Source organism: Colobus angolensis, unplaced genomic scaffold, assembly GCF_000951035.1.
Source record: "Colobus angolensis palliatus isolate OR3802 unplaced genomic scaffold, Cang.pa_1.0 Scaffold684, whole genome shotgun sequence".
Taxonomy (NCBI): Eukaryota; Metazoa; Chordata; class Mammalia; order Primates; family Cercopithecidae; genus Colobus; species Colobus angolensis.
This window is the reverse complement of record NW_012120532.1, coordinates 90783-113171: the sequence shown is the minus strand read 5'-3', so window position 1 is coordinate 113171 and position 22389 is coordinate 90783. Positions and strand designations below refer to the sequence as shown.

The window sequence follows — 22389 nt, the reverse complement described above, 5'->3', positions numbered from 1 at the left end:
GTGCGCCACCACGCCCGGCTAATTTTTTGTATTTTTAGTAGAGACGGGGTTTCACCATGTTGGCCAGGCTGGTCTCGAACTCCTGATCTCGTGATCTGCCTGCCTTAGCCTCCCAAAGTGCTGGGATTACAGGCGTGAGTCACCATGCCTGGCCAATGATATTCTTTAAAAACAAACACATCTTTATTCTGCATATCATATACAGTCATTTTATACAGTCATAGTAAACTACATTTATATTTTATAAATATATACATTTTGATAAGTAGCTGAAAATCTAAAGTTTGGTATTAATTTTATCTTCTTTATTTCTGGTATGACTTCCTTCTAATTCTTCTATTAATCATTTGTGATCTAAATACATTATCTTTCATCATCCAAATACCAAACATTCTTTGTTAAGTAGACTAGCAGTGACTATTTTTGATTAAAATGTTAGTTCTCCAACTTCTTCCTTAAACAAGCTCTGTTTCTCCATTCTCCAGCTTTACCTCCATCATGGCACACACTGGGGAGAACGCCTCACTGCTGAGTACTAAACAAACAGGTTGCTCATCTAGCAGAGCTCAGTTGGTTTGGTAACAGCCTTCATATTTATTGTGTAATCTATTCCAAAACCAAGTTGTTCTGTATTTGTTAATTACTGTCACTCCACATATAATAACAGGTAATTTAAGCTTCTAAAACTGTAATTAGATATAAACTCAGGCAACAAAGGTTACAAAGTTATTTTTGCCATTTTATTGTGTTAACATTGACACTTAAAACCCAATTTCATTGCAGAATGAATCAAAAAGTCCAAAGAACTGAGACAGTAGAAAAAAAATGCTCTTTTGATCAAGGTGTGACAGGGAATAATATCTAAATGCTTACGCCAAGTGATTTTATTCAATAGTGCATAAAACTCCAGTCTGTGGTGACAAGCAATAAAAACCACTAGTAACAATATCTGGAGAAAATGTTTTACTTAAACTACTCATTGTACTAAAAATCACTGATTTTGGTGAAATGTATTAAGGCTTGATATTACCCTAATATCTATTTCTATGCTTCATTATGTTCATTTGTGTTGCCTGTTTTAGGACCACATCATGGAGTAAATAAAATTAGTGTGATAGTATGAGAACGAGTACCAATCTACTTTATTTTTAAAAAAGCAGTGAGCTTAGCTATCTTAGTGCTTATCTCAATAGCAGTGTTCATTTCAAACCGTATCCTTCTCTTTGGGTCCTCGTTTTCCCCCTTTAACTTTCTTTCTAGGAATTTCAAAGCACTTGTTCTGTATTTCTCTTATTTAAAATACAAGAAAGCAGCAACAGGCAGCATACTGTAGCAGTTCAGAACGCAAGCTCTGCAGGAAGACTGCCAAGGTCCACACCCTGAAGCTCACTGTCAATACAACGTGGGCAAGTTACTTGAACTCTGTGCTTCAGTTTCATCACCTAACAAGAGGAAGACAAAAACAGTACCTACCCCAAAGAGCTTTTCAGGGGAATAACTGAATTATTCCATGTAAAGAGCATAGAACAGTGCTCAGCACACGGTAAGTGTACAATAAATATTAGCACTTTTCCCCCACTAGACCCAAATGGACCTTAGCACAGACAGTGAAAAAACAAATACAAAAGAACCGACTGCAATAAGATTGCCAAATACAGACTAGGCTCCTGGGTCAGAACCACTTATTTCACGGTTGTAATAGTTCAAATACGGTTTTATACCCAGAAATGCTTCTCAGTAGACAAGAGTCAGAGAGACCGGATGCTTTCACTGGGGAATGTCTTCCCACCCAACTACCACAAGTGTGGACAAATCAGTGGATCCACATTTGCAGGCATATTTCATGAAATTTAGCTGGCACCTATATTCATTATCTTACAATTTCATTTTTGTATGCCTTTCAGATTTGTGAATGCAGTTTTTTCTTAAAATTCATTTTAACTTGGTATGTTTTCAATTCCCCCAAATTAATGGACTGTCTATGTGTGATCACATGGGTGTGTTTAAACGTTAATAATGTACTTGTGCAATTAGAATTTTACATTGGAATCCAGAATGCTAAAAAGCCAAATACAGCATTTGCCAGTTAAAAAAAAAAAAAAAACTCCCTCTTGTTTCTAGGGCCCAGCTCATGTTGTTTTAAGCAATTAAGATAAGAAAAGAAAATTTAGGTAATTAATAGATCCTTTTTGGAACGCACAGGTTTCCATATGTATTTTAAACCATACTGGACCATCTTATGATTTAAAAAATAAAAATAAAAAATCTGGCACAGTTGTTCATTCCCAAGAAAATCACTTGGGAAGGTCAAAATCAGCTGAGGTGTCTCCCATCTTCTGAATCAAAATCTAGGAAAGACCTGGAAATCTATTTAAACAATTTCTCAGCTGATTCTAATGTGCAGGCAAGTCTGGGACCCACTGGTGTTACTAGTCTTAACGCTTAAATTGTCTTCATACCCCAGATCTGCACACTAACCCACACAAATATGCAATCATTTCTTGTCACATTTGTAGCCAAGTTTGATTTTTTTAAAAAGTAGGGGTGGAGGTTTAATTTAAGAACAGTATTTCCATCACAGTTAAATATTGCTGTTAGTCTAGTGAAGTTCAAAGCCTTCTGATTATAGAGGTGGGAGGATTGTTTGAGGCCAGGAGTTTGAGAAACAGGGCGAGACCTGTCTCTACAAAAACAAAACAAAGTTTTCTGATTATAACTACTCAGAAGAACATTTCAGATAGCTAATGTCATTAGGTATAATAACACTTAATATTTGTCCAGAACTTTAAAAAGTATTCTTATATTTTACTTTTTCAAAGCCTTAAGTACACCTGAAGGTACATAAAAAAAGGTATATAAACTAATTCCTGTTTTAAAAATGAAGCACAAAATGGCTACATGACCAGAAAACAGTAAAGCCACAAGAAGAGCACACATTCTCCAGCTCCGGGAACTGTTTCTGTTTGTTGGCTGGTTGGTTTTACTGTCAGAAAAACATAATACAACAAAACAAATTCTAGACTCAAATAAAAAAAAAAGGAGAAAATAAGGTCAGAGGACTGTACATTACTGTGAACTATACAAAAAATGAATGTTTTTCCTTCAAACTTTAATCATGTAGTATAAAATAAGCAGCCCTGGCTTTTTTTTCCTATTGATAATAAATGAAATTGGAAAAGAGCGCAGTTGAATGAAAATTTAGTTAATCCTTAAATTGTATGGAACCAAAGTATAAAGATGACTAGAAATCTCTAGCCTGTAGGAATCTGATTAAACAATACCAGAACCAGAACAGACAGATTCATATCATGTGCAGGATGTTTTTAAGGATCCAAATTATTTTAACTGCTTTCCTTTATGTGATCTAGGCCTCTCTCAACTCTTTATACAACATATGCAGGATGAATGGAATTAATTTTGAGAAGCAATATTATGAATACATTTATAACTATAAGGAAGATGAATGGCATTTCTTTACAAGGCTAATTTTTAGGCTGCATAACACTAAAGTTCGAATTGCTATTTATTTTTAAAATGCACTGGTACAGAATGAAATGTTTTATAATTATTTTTAAATACAAATTATCCATTTGCATTTAACTCTTGAATTATTAATATCATCTACTGCACTTAATGTTCTTACTAAATTGCAAAAAATATTAAAAATTATATTCTTAAACATAGTTAAATTTTAATCACAGAGTTGTTAAAAAACCCAGGAATTTAGTACCAAAAAGCATATTGTAAGACTATTCCTTATTCACAGCAATTATATTAAAAATAAAGAAAATCAGTATAATAGGTGACCACAGAAACATTATAATCAAAAAAGCAAGCTTTCAATCTATGCGACTTACTGTAAAAAGCCAAATCTATCTGTGACTTTGTAAACAAGGTAATCAGCATCTTCCCAAGGTTCAATCTCTGCACCTTCTCGTCCCTAAAATAAGGCACAAAAATAGGTGTTAATCAGTTTACAAAACTGTATAATTTTTTAAAATAAAAGGACGAAGAAATAAGAGCTATTTTTAACGTATTATTAAAAATAAGAGTTGGAAGTGAGGCATTACAAGCCTTAACTTTTTTCCCCCCTTTAAACCCAACTATTTTTGACAAGATAAACACTACTTCCTAGTTATGACTCTGGAAGGTGCTGTGTGTCAGCAGCAGCTGATGCGGAGCTAAGCCGGAATCAGACCAGGGTTCCTTGGGGAAGCTGATGAGGAAAGAAGAGCGATGGGGATGAGAAGCCACTCAAGAAGAAACTGCCGAACCTTACAGTTCTAGACCAAACGTCTCAGAAAAAGAGATTTTTTTTTTTTTTTTGCCTTTTTATGTAAACTCCTCAGAGAAGCAGGCAGGGAAGCTCCTCGTCTATTTCTTTACTTCACAGCTATGCCAGCCTGAAACTACTCTTGCCAAGGTCAAAAATGACCTTCCAGCTGTCAGATCTGCTGGACGCTCTTCAAGCCTCATCTAACGGATCTCTGAAGCGTACTTGTCAGTGTCACGCACTCCCTCTTCCCAACTCCTGTGACGTCATACTCTCACAGTCTCCTCGTGCCCCGCCAACTCTTCTAATGGCTTTTTCATGGGTAACTCATCATTGATGGTGTGCTCAGAGTTCGGTCCACAGCCTGCTGCTCTTCTTAATCTAGGTATCATTTACTCTTAGACTATTAACTAACACTGATCAGTGCAGAAACCCCAAATATAACTATCTATACAAGTCCCTCAAATTTCAGACTCAAACTCCCAACTGTCTTGTGGACACCTCCATCTGTCTGCTTGTGTGTTCTCCTCTCAGCACACTGTGAGCATCCTGTAGGCAAGGCAAGGAGTGCTGCCACTCACTTCTATGAATCCCCAAGGCCTAGCACGATGCCTGGCCTGTGTTAACTGTGTGGGGAAAAAACTGCACACAAGCATTTGAATGAGAGTGACACTGGTTCTAAATGAGTGAAGCAGTTAAATAAGTTAACTAAGTTTTTCATGGACTAAAATGAAACCTCATCACAATGAAGGAAACTGTGTTTGATGTTCCAAAAATGAACTCTGGGGACATAACTGCTGAGCACCACCTGTATGCCTCATGGAAGCAGGGCACAGTGCAGGTGGCTTTCTATGATTTCATCTCCTGTTATCCTCACAAATAACCAAAAGGAACAGATATATAATTACAAGCAAGTGAAACAAATACAAAACATGACATTTATAAATCACTGCTAGAACTCATTATAAACCTCAGGAGGTAAGTTATAAGGAGGTATGTCAATTGTCAATAACTGTGATTTTCTATAATATCAAAAAACAGATTCCATACCAACATAAGGATAAAATGCTAAAGGAAATTCTACATGCTTGTATAAATCTAAGATCCATGGCAAATTTATAATAGATGTAAATTATGAACGCAATGGACATGTAATTCCATACACTTAACTTAGTCAAGTATTTATTGAGTGCCTAGTGTAAATCAGGTAATGTCCTAGGCATTTAGGATACAAAAGTAAATCAAACAAAATAAATTCCTGCCTAGAATGTAGAGTCTCGGCAGGTGTACAGAGTGCTGGGGTTCAGGGGCATTAAACAGGGAGGTGGGAGGTCAGAGATCTCAGTAAGACAGTAGCATGTGGGTGAAGATCCGAAAGATGTGAGGCAATGAGGCATGAGGATATCTGGGACACAAGTGTCAGAGGCAGAGGCAACAGCCAGTGCAAAGGCCCTGAGGCAGGAGGAGCAAGCCTGGTGTGCTGGAGGAATAGCAACAGACTGAAGTGGAAAAAGGTGGAAGAAAGGAGATGAAGTCAGAGAAGAAAGATGACTTCTATGTCCCCATGAAGTAAACAAACTGCTTCTGTAATTTAAGCTCTCCAAAAAGCAAACCCATTTCTATTTATATGGTTTTTCTAATAAAACTCACTCAAAGTGTAAATATGGATACTTACTCTGTCATATTTAGCAACTATTTCAGCTCGCTCCTGGGCAAGTTTGAGTGCTACATCCTGGTCTGAATCTGCAGAGAAGACATCAAATTTAGATGAACTGTTATTGAAAGAATCATAAAGCTAATTAATTATGAAACTAAGACATAATAAAAATAAAACAAAAAATGAATATTGCCTAAAATGACAAATCAACAAAATCAAATAAAAGGATGAGTTAAGTATTTGTAACTACAACTTTGTAATAGCAATACATGTAATATTCAATAAAAAAGCAAGTTTATTAAGGCATAAACTTAGCACACGATAAATCTTATCCTTCATGAATCAATACTGGATCTAAAATTTCATAGAAATTGATGTTAAGTAGAAACTGAAACTGAAAGCTCTAAGTTTTCAGATGAAGCCCACTTGGGTAGAAGAGATGAACATTCAAAAAGGCTTTTAGAAAGTAAAGGAACTTGGATCTCCACAAAATAAACTAGCACAAGATACAATATTTATTTTACATGAATCAAATATGTCTTTGTTTGGCCTTTTAGTTCTCTTTATCAACAGCCTCAACTGCTGTAACAATCTCCTAACCGGTCTCTAGGCCTCTGGTTTTATCATACATATGTGTGTGTACACACACACAGACACACACACACACACTCTTCATCCTTATTAACACTAGGAGACTTTCAAAAACATAAATCTGACAACAAAAGTCTAGATCATAACATGAAATAGTATGAATATATACCATAAGCTTTTTAAAAAGATCAATAACAGACTACATAAAAGGCATCTCTTACAAAAAAAAAAAAAAAAAAAGCATTCTAAGAGAAAATTAGGCAAAGGTTATGAGCAAGAAATTCCCAAAAGCAGCAACAGCAGTAACAACTGTAGCAACTATATTGCATTCTTATTAAGTGCCTGGTAGACAGTAAGATGCTGCCAGGCGGCAAATACTGTGCTAAGCACTTTACCCTGCCTTATCACATGACACTCTAAGGTAGGCATCATTATGAATCCTACACCAATGATAAAAAAGAGGCTTAGAGATTTTAAGCAACTTGTCCGCAGGCATAAAGCTAGTAAACAGCAAAGACAGTTTTCAAATCCAGACAGTCTTGACTCCACAGCCCACAATTTTAATTACTACTTTATAAATATGATTACTAAAGACATGAAAAAGGACTTCCAGTTACAGATGGCAGATGGAACGCATGCTTTTACCTCCATTTCTCCTAAAACCTCACTAAAATGGCAACTATAGGGATTCTTGAAATCCCTTCCTCAAAGCAAATGGTGGTTCCTAAGGAGAGGTGGGGTTAAAACCAAGGGAGCTGAGTAAAGGAAGTCAAATCCCTGAAAGTTGAAGGGACATGCATGTGTGTAGCAGAGCCAGGTGCAGGGTGGAAAACCAAATCCTCATTCTCCAAAGCAGGAAACCAACAGAAATGCCAAAAACAGAAGATGCACAAAGCAGCAATACTGGCATGTTACCTAGCGCAATGGAGGCACACAGGAAAAGAATCAGCCAGGGCAGTGGAGAGTGCTTACTTCTATGCAGCAGGCAGTGAAAAATACAGGAGTCTGCTATTTTCAAAGTAAGTCTTACAGATTGCTGAATCTTTAAGCCAAATATCGGTCTGATAAAAATAAAATCTAAAATGAAATCAAGACATAGAAAAAAAATCAACCTCATTAATAACTAAAGAAATACAAGTTTCAAAATATCACTTTGCACCTATTCAGACTAACCAAAAAAATGCACTGACAATACTCAATGTTGACAACAATGTGAGGACACTACAGTTCCTTACAATGAAGATAAACATGTAAATATATAAAATCTTTCTGGAAAGTAATTTGATAAGTATAAAAAAATCTGAAAACAGACATATCCTTAAGCCAGCACTACCGCCTCTATAGATTTATGCCAATGAGATCATCAAACAAGCACAAGGTTGTTTATAATAGCAAAAATAGCAGAGTGGGAAGTTGTAAATTTGTAAAAGCTTATTTGAAAACAAAAATGTCTATGTCACTGCTTTTCCCAGTTAAACTACAAAATGTGAATATGCTTTCCTTTGGGGGGATATGTGGATAAGTAAACAGAGTGATTCAGTAAAATAAAAATACAGATGAGTTATTCAGATTTTCACCGTGAATTAATGCAAACAGAAGTCTGAGATAATCAACTCAATTACATACACATTCACTATCCTACTTTAGACTTACAAGCCTTTGTCAATTCCTTTTTCCCTCTTCTGTTGCCCAATTTTAAAACATGATACTCACACATCTACCAAAGCATAGGGAAAGCAAATTAACAGAAATTAAAATCAAGCTGGGTGTGGTGGCTCACACCTGTAATCCCATGGCAGGGGGAACACTTGAGGCCAGGAGTTTGAGACCAGCCTGGCCTACATGGCGAAACCTCGTCTCTACTAAAAATACAAAAATTAGCTGGGCATAGTGGTGCCTGCCTGTGGTCCCAGCTAGTTGGGAGGCTGAAGCAGGAGAATCGCCTGAACCCAGGAGGCAGAGGTTGCAATGAGCTGAGATCGTGCCACTGCACTCCAGCCTGGGTGACAGAATGAAACCCTGTCTCAAAAAAAAAAAAAAAAAAATTAAATTCAAATTAAGAGAATCTGACTACTTATGAAACTCCATTTCTATTATCAGAACTGCAAAGCATTAATTTCTTTGGTAATTAGGCCAAATTCAATAGATGAATGCTTTACTGAAATGTCTTTTACACCAGTCTCTTATTCCTGCTACCAGTTCTAGGCATCACAAGTATATTTCCAACATAACAATGAAAAGTTTAAAAGTGTAAAGGCAAGGGCTGGGCTTGGGAGGTGAAGACACAACGTATCCCAAGAAAATGTCATTGTGGCAAACTATAAAATATAAAGCTTTACATAGATCACTGTCAGTCTATAGAGACTTCCGGAAATACTGGACTTCTTAATTGGAATCGGATGAAATTGTATCCTGATTTTTTGGGAGAAATATGATGTGCTTTAAAGTGATCAGAACAGTTAACTCTAAATCAAATAACTAAATTCTCAATCTTTAAACTCCCTTAGAAATTTCTTATCCCTGAGTTTCCCCATGGTGAGAAAATTTTATAATATTAATGTATGTATTCTAAAAGGAGAGTGAATTTAAAGCCAAACGCAGTTTAGAAAATATAGCCAAATATGTTTCTTTGAGGAAACTAAATGAAAATGTTAATCTTAGCCAATATTCAGTTTAGAGACATTATTTTAAAATCTGCATTGCAAGGCACACAGTAATAAGCAATATCCTTAGGTACGGTTTGCTATAATTATGGCTTATACTATCTGGTCTGAAGTTTATTAAGAATTACACTAGAATACTTCCTGTGGTTTCATTCTGATTACTTATTTAGAAATTCTGTTGAAAGAGTCAACAGTGTGCCCCAAAACAGTGACTGCAAATGATTATCAACAGCTGTCTTGTGTCTGTGTGCAAATGTGAACAAAGTTCCAGGCACCTATAAACAACGGCAGCTGTGTTGGTTGGTACTTACGTCACATCATTATCAAATAAAAATTTAATCAGGACATTATCCCAACAATTCACACCCCATGTTTACGGTCTCCTTGTATGATAAATCCATAAATAAAAGTTTACTTGGAAAAATGTGGTTTGAAATATACCACTTGTTGCCAAAATATTATAGCAATTAAAGAGTAATGAGTGTTAAAATAATTGTAGCTGAAGAAAAAGTTCCTATTATTAAAAATAAAACCACGTGCAGAAATATGTAGATCAACTACTTTATTTTCTTTTTGAGACGGGGTCTCACTCTGTTACCCAGACTGAAATGCAGTGGTATGATCTCAGCTCACTGCAACCTCCACCTCCCGGGTTCAAGCGATTCTCCTGCCTCAGCCTCTCAAGTAGCTGGGACTACAGGCGTGAGCCACTCACCTAGCTAATTTTTGTATTTTTAGTAGAGATGGGGTTTGGCCAGGCTGGTCTGAAGCTCTTGACCTCAGGTGATCCACCCACCTCAGCCTCCCAAAGTGCTGAGATTACTGGAGTGAGCCACTGCACCCGGCTTAGATTAACTGCTTTAAATATCAGTCCCCTCATTTCACCAGGATGTTTGTTTAAAAAAAAAAAAAAAAAAAAAAATTACATTATCTAAGCCAAATTAAATCAAAATATTTTTATGATTTTTATATGTAATGTAACAAAGTTTCAAAGTAAAAGAGGCATATTTTAAGCAATAAGGATCAGAAGATACTTGGATACTCAAATGTGCAGGAAATACTCGAGTATACAGGAAAATATCTCAGCACAATTTATGGGAGAAAATAATCACATTTTTTAAGAAGCATTTTAAAAATTCACAACTATACAATTCTAATATGACCTCTTTTTCCATTTAATCTGCCAACAACTTTTAAGAATCCAGTATCCTCCTGAATTATATGCTTTAAAAGCAGGCATTGTATCTTAATGTCACTAAATTAACACCAAAGTTGCAATGAAAAAATTCATACAAAGTTACTAAAGTTCATTTCCAATAAAACAAAATTTACAGCAGACCATTTTTCCTAGGGTACATTTTGACAGATGAATGTTAAAAATATAAACAACATCAATTTTTAAAGTACTTTACCCTTTGTGAGATAATCAGTCTGGCCCTGGGAGTTAACAACAGCTTCGGTCCTCATAGAGTAACTTATCTATTCCAAGATTTCATTATTATTTTATAGTTCTCGAACACACCAAGAGTGCTGCTAGGTGGTACCTCACACATTCTGCAACTAACTAAAACAAAGAAAGGCAGAGGCAGCTCTACTTTAAACTATCTGTGAAACAAGCACAAGAAGAAAAAGTTTGAGATGCATTCTGTCTTCTTCTAAGGGAGAAAAAAAACCTTGCTGTGGTTACACAGACTATATATTTTCAAACAAAGCTAATCATTGTTGAGGGTGAAAATACGCCTTTCAGGCTACATCCCAACTATGAGGCACACCAGCCTACACCAGCATTCCATCTGATAACAAACAGCGGCTTGAAACAAGCAGCTTCATAATGTGCTTTCATCTTGTGTCTCAATATTAGCCACTTTCTTATTTCTTATTAAAAATAAAATCTGTCATAGAGCAACAAAAAAATTTTATTTAAAACATTAAACTAAAGCTAACCAGAAATGCTCCTCTCCTCAAATACATTTTATATCTTAATGTAATTTTTAATAATAATTCTTAATGTGAAAATTGTAGCCTCTGTTTCAGCCCTTATTTCAGACAGGAAGCAAAATACATGCTAAAGTAGTGGTTTTGGACATTTTTAACAAACCACACACACATACAAGTAAAACAAATGTCTCATGAAACAATACGTACTACAAGTACTGGAAGATGGCACTATGAATTTTTCCATTCTGTTTTATTTATTCCTTCCTTCTTCCTTTCATTGTTTCTCCCTTTCTCTTAAATGGGTAGGAACCTACAATTTGGAAACCATTTTGCAAAAGTAACATCCCCGTTAGAGGCATGCCTATGAACATTAATCACACTTAACTGGACACTAATAAATTAAGTTTATGCTCAGCTTAAGCCAAGTGTAACATTCAACTAAAGCAAAAGATCTCAGAAGTTTAGAGGGGGAAAATTTCTCAAGCCATATACCAAGGAATAAGAATTAGACTGGTGTCAAACTTCTAATCAGTTAGAAGATAATGAAACACTATTTCCAAAGTTATGAGCAAAAACTTATGTACTTGGAATTCTATACCAATCATGAGAAAAAATAAAAAAAATTTTAGATATCACAAGGTGTGGTAGCTGAAGACTGACCTTCTGCCCCGCCAAGGATGTCCGCATCCTAACCCCTGGAATCCTGTAAATGTTGCCTCAGATTGCAAAAGTGATTACAGATATAATTCAGCTAAGGATCTTGAGTTTAGGAGATTGCCCTGGATCATGCAAGTGGGCCCAGTGTGGTCACAAGAATCCTTCTGAACAGGAAGCAAGACGGTTAAAGGAGGGAGCAGGCCGTGTGATGGTGGAAGCAAGACGTCACCAGCTAAGGAAAGCAGGCAGCCTTCAGAAGCAAGAAAAGGCAAGGAAATGGATTTTCCCCTAGCGGCTCCAGAAGGAACCAGCCCTGCTGACTTTGGCCCAGAGAAACTTGATTTCAGACTTCTGACCTCCAGAACCCATTAAATGATACATCTGTGTTGTTTAAGCCACCGAGTTTGTGGTAAGCTGTTACAGCAGCAGGAAAACACAAGGATTCAAGTTTACTGCCCATGAAATGTCTCTTTGAAAAAGAATTTGAGAGTTTCTATAGAAAAACAAAACAGCAACAGGAAGAACTAACAAAGACGCTCCTTGACCAAACTTTGGGCAGGCTCCTTTGAGCCCTCTTCTTGACTAGGCCTCTACCTCAGCCTTGTCCTGTCTTCAGCCTGCCTAGCCCAGCTGTAGCAAGAATCCTGCTAAGTCAGTTTAGCAAGAATCCCCCCACCCTTCATATCTGATTAGCCTAGATATCTGAACAGATTCCTCATCCCTCACCCTTGATATCTGGTCACCCTGGCCGGTCTTCAGCAAGAATCTCGTTATGTCGGTTGAGCCAGAATCCCCCTACACTTGACGTCTCTCCTCTTAGCGATTTTCCATCACTTACCTTCTTGCTCCGCCCATTGGCTATCCATCTCCACTTGTCCTTGGTGCGTGCAGAGTTGAGCCTGATCTCTCCACTATTTTAATAGTCCTGATACCGACTGCAATGGTCCTGAATAAAGTCCACTTTCTCTTTTCAGCAAGAGTCAGAATAATTCTTTTAAACAAAATAAGAAAGAGAGGCAAAAACAGGATCTGTAACATTGCCGCAGGCCAAAATTAGACATTTCCAAATGCCAACTGTGTAGCTGCATAGAGAGCAACCTGTCTACATTAGAACAAGAAACATAAGGTGTCTTAGAAGAAAGTGGATTCCAGGCAACACATAGATCATGGGTATAGTAGTGATACAGTAAAAGCTTACATATAAAGACATCAAACAGAGTGTAAGGGGGCTATTAGAAATCTGAAGACAAGCAATTAATAGAGTGAGAAAAGTCAGTGTGATATGACATAAAATATACAAAGGGACATGGCTGTGACCTTGATAGTATATGAGAAAAGTGAATTCATTTGACCTTGACATCTTCAACATTAGGATTATGTTTCCTTCCCTACATACCTCATCATAATACTTGAAATTGAAGTAAATGATATTGACACTATTATGATTATGTAAGAATTGTATTGGCTATTAATGTTCACAAAATATAGACAATGTCTAAAACTGAACCCTGATGTGCACACACACTCCCCACTCCAAACCTAAGCCCCCACTTTCTAGAAGCAATCACTGTTAGCTGCCAAAAATATTCTCCACACTATTCAAGAATCTGCATGTATTCATGAACACCCACAAATATTAAATCTTCCATTTTATTAAAAAACTAGGATCATTCTAAAATATACACCTCTTTTTCACTTAACAGTACATCTTGTACTGTTAACACCTATAGATCTACCCGGCAGTGCCCCTAAAAGTTAACAACCATTTCTGCAGGAAGAGGCAGAGACAATGGGCACCATTTGTGGCATCTGCAGATTTCCATGTGGCAAATACTCATGCTGTAGTGGCCAGTTTCCAAGCTGCCAAAGTGATGTCACTGAACGCAGTTTCTCCAGTACCCCAGTGGATCTACCCCAACCTTTTCCACAGCTTTACAGCATCCTAAAGTATTAGTATAATTTATTCAATGAGCCCTTCTCTATGGGAATGAACTAAGAGAAACTTAAAAAATGGATCAATCTGCAATGCAAGTTAAAGATGAAGCGCCATGCAATAAAGGGCTTAATAGGCAATGATGACCAAAGGTAAGCTGAAAAAATGAGGAAGCAAAAACTACCAGTAAGCAGAGAAAAGTAGCTGGTACAAAGAAGGAAACAGCACCTGAGATGCAGAACAAAGCAGTCACCACCAGAGACCTTTTAGCCCAAAAGAGACTGAATAGCCCACCCCGAAGCTGCTTCATGCTTCAGTTCCTGATGGCTTTCATTTCTAGTATAATGGATTCAGACAGCAAATGTTCTTCCTTCCTTAAAATAATCTGAACAAGTTATTTGTGTCTTTCAACCAAATTCACTGGTGCCTCTTAGTTATGGTTTTAGTTGTGATCACTTTCTCACTGAACCATGGACTAAGATACATCAAGAAAAAAGATTATTTTTAAATGTTGAAATCTTAATAAACATATTTGTGATCACTTCTTCACTGTACCATAGACTAAGATATATTAAGAATAAAGATTATTTTACATTTGGAAATCTTAATAAACACCATTGATAAAAATGTCATTATAATTTTGCCATGCTCTAAATCCAAGGCTGGAAGGAATGCTCAGAGGAGGAATGAGCAGTGAAGCAAATTAACATCAAAGCACAACTAAAAACACAAAAAATAAAGGAAGGTACATCTGTAACAAGAGTCTGAAATACCACTTACTCTGACTGGTCACTCTGGTCAAGATGAAATATGGGAACCTAAAGGCTACATATACCAGCTCTCCCCCTAAAACAGCTTGTTCTGAAATACCAGCTCTCCCCCTAAAACAGCTTGTTCTAAAACAGCACCCTCAGATAGCCTAAGCCACCCTATCACTGGTGGTCCCATGGGAAGAAGTGCTCCAGTACCTCCTCCTGACCCCTTTATTTCCCTTTATTGGGAGATCACCTGGAATCCTAAGAAAAATAGCCTGGAGCAGTCTGAGCTCTGTGAGGTCCACAAAATCTATCAGGCCCAGAGAGATGTACATATGGGACTTCAGTTATGGATCCTGCCATGCCTGGGGAAAACCATTTACGGGCATTTTGTGCCTGGCTAGCTGCCTTCCACTACCTTCATGTTCTTGGAATTTGTGATACAAAGCACAAGGTTTAGACAATCAATAGCTTATGTTATTTTGATGCAAATTCTTGGTAAAATCTTAGAAATGGTCCCTTCTTTTTTTCTTAAAAACCCGCTTGTAACTGTTGCTAATTGGAGTGTATATTCAGGGCAACTTGAATCTATGCACCCGGGTGGCCATCCTCAAGCTCTGGACTCAAATTAACTCTATTTAATCATATTTCCGTTATTTAAGGTTGACAGTCCAATCCTATAACTTCCCTGTGGTCCAACCCAATCCCAGTTGCATCTCCCATAACTACATTAATTCCACATTAAACAAATGTCTCTTCAAAAACTGCACAACCTCAAAAACCCATTTATCTCCCTCTTGCTCCCCCTATTAGCATATAATCTTAGAAAAATCATTTGGCTTCCTTTCCTCTTTCTTATGTTTACTTGGGAATAACAAGAAAAGAGACAGAACATAGCCACAATTATAGAACAGTATAAATAATCACCATCAAGGAACAAGGAAAGGGATGGCCAGTGAAAGCAATATACATGAAAGACAGTGCCATCAACCCACAAAGGCCTCAAAAATGCCCAGAGTTTCTCTTCAAAAGAGCCACACAAGTTCCACATATATCTTCATATTCCTCCAGGCTTTGTTTTTGGGGGGTTTTGTTTGTTTTGAGACTGTCTCACTCAGCCACCCCAACTGGAGTGCGGTAGCACAATCACAGTTCACTGCAGCGTCAATCTCCCAGGGCTCAGGTGATCCTCCCACCACAGCCTCCTGAGTCCTAAGTAGCTGGGACTACAGGTGCATGCCACCATGTCTAGCTAATATTTGTATTTTTTGTTGAGACAGGATTTTGCCATGTTGCCCTGGCTGGTCTTGAACTCCTGGGCTGGGGCAATCCACCCACCTTGGCCTCCCAAAGTGCTAGGATTACAGGCATGAGTCACAAAGCCCGGCCTACTCCTCCAGTTTAAGTATGCATTATCTGATACAATAGAAGTGTTCAAAAGAAATAAACCTAAATGTTCTTCAATTTTAACTTTTCATTATCAGCACAAATATGATTTATACCTCCCCATTCAAGATATTTCTTACATCGCCAATAGCATTATTACCATTATTTCCACTGTATCATGCTTCAAAGTAATACTTTTTTATTTTTTTCATTAAATTTCCAGAATACATTCTTCAAACAAATTCCATAAATGCCCAATTGCCAAGCAAGTAGGGTGAATGGGGCTGAGGAGGATGCAGCAAAGCTCTGCTAGCTTGGCCTCCCCTTTCCCTATGGTGAGCATTGCCGGGGTGGAAGGACCAGGCACACACACTGCACCTGCCGGCCTCTGGGTGTGCCCACTTGTAATGCTATTGCCCAAATAACTTCCCTTCCCAGTTGCCACTCAGCCTCCCTTCAGGGAGTCCCCATGATTCTCCATGTCTTGCCCCTGATTCTGCAAATAAAAAGATCAACAGTGTCTATATAATTGGTAGGTTGTTTTGTTTTGTAAGCACATATTTTCAAGATCATTGGGAACAGGACCAACTGCCAGTCTTTTATACATAGAGCACCTTGCATCAGGTAGATACTTAATATTTCTATAACTAATAAAATATTTAAATTTTGGTTTTAATTAAGTTAAAATTTTTTCTCACACCAAATCCTGGGTAGGCTTCTATTACTTGCTTCCTAATTTCTAGAAAGATAGGAAACAAAACAATTTTAAAGTCCTAGAAACAAATGCTGACAAGATTTCATTGTAACAGAGAAGATTTTTTTTTTTCTCAAATTTAATCAAAACTAGAATTGTAGGCTGCTTATATATGCCCCATCTTACCGCCAGTAAGGCAGAACTAGCCACTGCTGCTTCTGACCTACTGTATTTCCACATCCGTTACCTGTAATTCTTTACTGAATATTTGTATTACATGTCTCTTCTACTAAACTATGATCTCCATGAAAAGAGGACAGTTTCTCATCCATCCTGGTATCTCTGGTATCTATCAGTGCCTAGCCCACGGTAGATGTTCATTAAATATTTCTTGAAAAGCATAAAAAAATTACTAAAAATTAATTACTAAAGTGAATTATCCAACCAATTAAAAATTTATCAATGTATGCTGAAAATCAGACTCACAAGCTAATTTTCATATATACCTTCACTACAAAAAAGTATACTTTTGCTGAAGATTCTTAGCTTTCTCTTACATATTTATTCCATTTATTCTATTTCAAGATAGCATTTAAATTTTTATGAAGACTAAAATTCAGACATGAGAAGTCACAATCTATCTAAATTTGTGCTTCTGGTTATCTAAAAGTCCTTCACCTGCATTTTAAATAATATAGAGGGCTCCGGGAAGATGAAGGGCTCAAGAGACTCATCTGCCGTGTTTGTGCTCCAACCCTCTCTTCACTCTGCTCTTCATCTCTCCTTCTACTAGCAGAGTTGCACAGGCTCCCTTTCATTGTGGAAAGGCTCTGCTCATGTGGCTGGGTGTGCTTCCATCACGCTTCAAGTCACATGGAGGAAATGCAGCGAGGGCAGTGCTCCTGAACTCTCCAACTCTCCTCTCCAAGGTGCCGAAGGACATGTGGGGGTCAATGCTCTGAAAGAAGCACCTGGGCAAGACAGGATCACCTCCTGCTCTCTCTCAACCCCTGTCCCTGGGTGCAGCCTTCTGTCCCTGGGTATCCCCTGGTCTGGTCTCTCTAAAGGGCTCTCCATGGAGGAAGGTGCCCTCTGACACCCAGGCTTGCTGGCTGTGTCAGTCACCCAGTGGGCAGGTCTAAGTCAAGCAGGCTAATAAGCCCTTTTCACTCCAGATCTGACGCCATGTCCTCCAATCGGCCAACAGAGGAGACAATTTGATCTCCATGTGCCTTACTTCTCAAGGAAAAGAAACAGTATCAGTGACTCCCTGGAATCCCCCAAATCAGACTAGTAACTCCTACATTTATGTGTAAGATGAGTCACAGCTTAAAAGGATATGAAGTGATGTAACAATATTTAAAATACCATTACTACTGAAGAGAAACATAATTACTAGCTGTTGCATATGAGTGCAATCCCACATTTGGGGACAGGGTTGAATGACAAAATTGCCAACAACAGATATTTAGAACCAAGACAAACATAATGAGTCATTTTACTCACTTCAACCCGCCTACAGTTGCTGACAAAGTCAAGATTATATTTTAGCTGCTTTTGCAGCAGTATAATTGTTTCAACAGATGACACAAGACTGGTTTGTAACAACTCCTTGCTTATGGATATTTTATAAACTCTTTATTGAGAGGTTACTATGTGCCAGACACTGTGCTGAGCATTTAACATGCATAATAAACCTCACAAAAGCCTGTTAGTTTTATGACTATCCCCACTTTACATACGTGGAGACTGAGGTATGGAAAGGTTAAGCAATTCAGGCCACATGGGAAGTAAGTGACAGAGCAGGACTTAAAAGCCAGGCTGTCCAATTTCAACTTCAAAGCCATGTTTCTAACCACCAAGTGCTTTTGTTGAAGTGTAAGTATTAATAGATGCTCTTACTACATTTCTGCTCACTTCTGCTAGTCCTTACATTTCTTCCCACAGAAACAAATCTATGTGATTCCTGTGAATTCTTAACAGCTGTATTTTCTGGATTCTAGTAGTCTTCTAATCTCATGACATGAAATTGTCAATTATTTGTGCAAAATGGTGATGAATGGTGTTTTGAAGAATCCAAGAACAATTTATATGAAATATTCTTTGTTTTCATAAGCAACTGGACCTGCTATATTATGTTTTAAGTTGTGTGTTTTAGGATAATAACAAGAAATGATCAAGAAACATGTAAATTTGACACAATAATCACCAAATGATACCGAACTTTACTAAAACACTTTATGCTTTAGTGTTACTAAAGCAGCTGCCCTCACGATTAATTCCCATGATTATGGAAAGGGCTCTACTGAATCTACTTTATTCACTTAGTTTTAACAGCTTTTTTCCCAGCTCATTCAGAATTGCAAGTATGTGCAGTTATGTGCACTACAATAAAAGTTTGTGTTGAATTTGGCCCAATAGGCATTAACAAGAAATGTTCTAATTACAGCAAATTCTTGCAGACCAGATACAAGAAGGTAACTCATAGACTGCCCACTCTGATGATTAATAACTAATGCCACAGACAGTGATAATGGTCAACCCAATGGTAACATTGCTACCCTTTAAATAAAAAATGATGTGCAAAAGCCAAACTGTGCCTAAAATGACACTCAAAAACAAGAACGAGGTATTGCCTAGAACAACTGAGAAGCACACAGGAAGAACTCTATTATCATCCTTTGAGTTATGCAAGTAATACTGGGTCCCTGAATGGCCCTTGGGTTCAAATTTGACCACAAGGCCATCAAAAGCCAGCAATTTGGTAACACTGAATGGGATTTAATAAGCAAAAGTGCTCATATCACATTAAAACTGTCACTCATTCAATCATTTTTTTAAAGTACCCTAAGCTCCAAGCACAGAATCACAGAATTCTCACAAGACACAGTTGCATTCCACACATTTCACCTAACAAATCCTAAACGGCATTATATGTAAATATCTCATGTATGCATATGTGTTTAATATATATTCCTTACATTCTGTTACTGTTATTGAGCTAATAATGTTGTGTTAGGGTAACATATAATAAGATTCATTTTATGTAACAAACATCAATAGTGCTATATATATATGGTAGTCACTCTTCAGGCGATCAGATGAATTAAGTAGCAACTAAGAACCCGACTCATAAGTAGTAACTAGCATTTATTCTGTACAATCTAAATGCTTTATGTATATTATCTCATTTATTCTCCTCACATCAAAACTATGAGGTAGGTATCGTTATTGCTCATTAAACAAATGAGAACATTGGTAGGTTAACTGCAAAGATCACACAGTTCTTAAGTTAGAGAAGTGGCACTTGGAACAATGCAAGAAGGCTTTGAATAAATAAAATGGCAAGCAAATGAACAAAAGCTTATCAAGAGAATCTGTCAACAAGGATCCTCTAGCATTAAAAAAGGGCAAGAGGCAAGGAAATGCCTTCAAGTCAATAGAAAGCCGTCAGTGTTTTACCACTGTAAGACAGAGCAACCTCCCTAGATGTGCACAGATCTTAAATAATGGATTTCACCAGAACTGCGCCATGTGAAGCCTAAAGTTACTCCAATACCAAACAACAAATCATCTATCTACTGTGGAAAACAAAACAAAATGAAACAACAAAAGCCACAGACAGAAGAAACACTGGAATTAAATGCACTAAAGACAGATGACACTGACACTGTAAGTTAGAAAAAAAAATTTTTTTTAATTTTCCAAATACATTTTACCTTTTCTATAACACAGTATTGTGATTAGAAAGGAAAACTTGCTCCTCGGTGGTCTTATAAGGTTTCAGATGGAAAGCTGTAGGACAATTTTTAAAGAAAATTATATAATCAAAATAATTCTGCCCCATCTCTATGGATACCTAAGTTCCACTTGGAATACCAAGTAGCCAATCATTAAGTGAATGACAATCAGATGAACAATATAAACACCAGCTTTTCCTTGGAGAAATGAGATGAATTAAACTTTCTAATATTCATTAATTCAGAAAGTACTGAACACCATTTACTGCCACTGTACCTAGCTATCATTAATACAAATACAGATAAAACAGTTTCTCAAAAAGATCACATTCTTGAGGGAATCAGACACATAAAGAACAATTGTAAATAACGTGATAAATGCTCTTTAATAGATGTGCTTTTTAAATGCTACAAAAAAGCTGATAGAAAAAAAGCAAAGTCAGAAAAAAGTTTTAGGTACAAAACGACATTTTATCCAGGTCCTAAAAGCATGGTAGAGGCTGGGCACAGTGGCTCATGCCTGTAATCCCAGCACTTTGGGAGGCCAAGGCAGGTGGATCACTTAAGGCCAGGAGTTTGAGATCAGCATAGCCAACACGGCGAAACTCCGTGTCTACTAAAAATACAAAAGTTAGCCAGGCATGGTGATGGGTGCCTGTAGTCCCAGCTAGTCAGGAGGCAGAGGCAGGAGAACTGCTTGAACCCGGAAGACTGAGGTTGCAAGGAGGCGACATCAGGCCACTGCACTCCAGCCTGGCCAACAGAATGAGACTGTGTCTCAAAAAATAGTAACAATAAAACAAAAGCATGGTAGAAACTCACCATGTGGACAAGGAGAGAAAGCTACAATGTCACAATAAATAGCCAGAGGCCCCTAGCAACAGGAACGGCTATTTCAACAGCAGCTACATCAACAGTAAGGTGGTGTAGCAAAGACAGGGCCCCAAACTTCTAACATATCTCCTTCACCTCCTTTTTCACAATACTCACCCCCAACAACTGGATAATCCACCCCAGAAGCAGAAGTATATATAGGAAAACAAGAAAAATATTTAGGGATTAGAAATTAGTTTGAGGTCATCAAGAAGGCTAAATAACTTACTAAAAGTTTAATTAATATTTTGATACTACTAACGTATCATTATTACCTGGGTATTCAATCATTATTACCTAGGTCATTCATATTTCAATGACCAAAATAAGGGTAACTGTAAGCTTTTTTAATTATGCAAATTTTACTCAAAAAGCAAATTTTAAAACCAAATCTAATCACATCCAAATAGTTATTTCTTCAATATTAAGAAACATCTATATAATTGTTTCTTATATATTGAAAGAATTTCAGGCACAGTGGCTCACACCTGTAATCCCAGCACTTTGGGAGTCCAAGGCGGGTGGAGCATGAGGTCAGGAGATCTAGACCATCCTAGCTAACACGGTGAAACCCCGTCTCTACTAAAAAACACAAAAAATTAGCCAGGCGTGACGGCAGGCACCTGTAGTCCCAGCTACTGGGGAGGTTGAGGCAGGAGAATGGCGTGAACCCGGGAGGCGGAGCTTGCAGTGAGCTGAGATCGTGCCTAGCCAACAGAGTGAGACTCCATCTCAAAAAATAAAAAAAAAAATTTAAAAATTTAAAAAAAGAAACATCTATGTAATCTACCAAACATATATTACCCTCCTGATAGTGAACATATATGAGAAAAATAATAGTAGTAGAATGTAAATTTCCAGAGAAACTTGCACAATCACGTTCCAGATATTAAAAGAAACAATACCCTTAAATACAACTGATTCGTGAGAAAAAGGGAAAGGGGCTGCTACTGGGCTCCAGGTAACATACTGTCTGGGGGATCCTGAAAAATACTTAGGTTTCTTTACTGTAACCCAACCCAATGTCCCACCCTCAATTCACAGTGAAACCCCGTCTCTACTAAAAAATGCAAAAAAACTAGCCGGGCGAGGTGGCTGGCGCCTGTAGTCCCAGCTACTCGGGAGGCTAAGGCAGGAGAATGGCGTAAACCCAGGAGGCGGAGCTTGCAGTGAGCTGAGATCTGGCCACTGCACTCCAGCCTGGGCGACAGAGCGAGACTCCGTCTCAA

At 37.6% G+C, this 22389-nt stretch overlaps 1 protein-coding gene across 2 annotated transcripts in view; it reads right to left on the bottom strand.

Annotated features, from left to right (window-relative positions):
- Positions 1 to 22389, bottom strand: part of USP6NL (USP6 N-terminal like) — a 159747-nt gene that overhangs the window by 66919 nt on the left and 70439 nt on the right. The window contains exons 1-3 of one of the 2 annotated variants that reach the window (XM_011926391.1): positions 10597 to 10699; positions 5949 to 6016; positions 3858 to 3940 (exon numbers count right to left, since the gene is read on the bottom strand). In XM_011926391.1, the coding sequence (XP_011781781.1) occupies positions 3858 to 3940; positions 5949 to 6016; positions 10597 to 10651 (206 nt within the window). In that variant the 5' untranslated portion in view covers positions 10652 to 10699. Of the gene's footprint in view, positions 1 to 3857; positions 3941 to 5948; positions 6017 to 10596; positions 10700 to 22389 lie in introns of those variants that run through there. The other variant, XM_011926392.1, reaches the window with a different exon arrangement.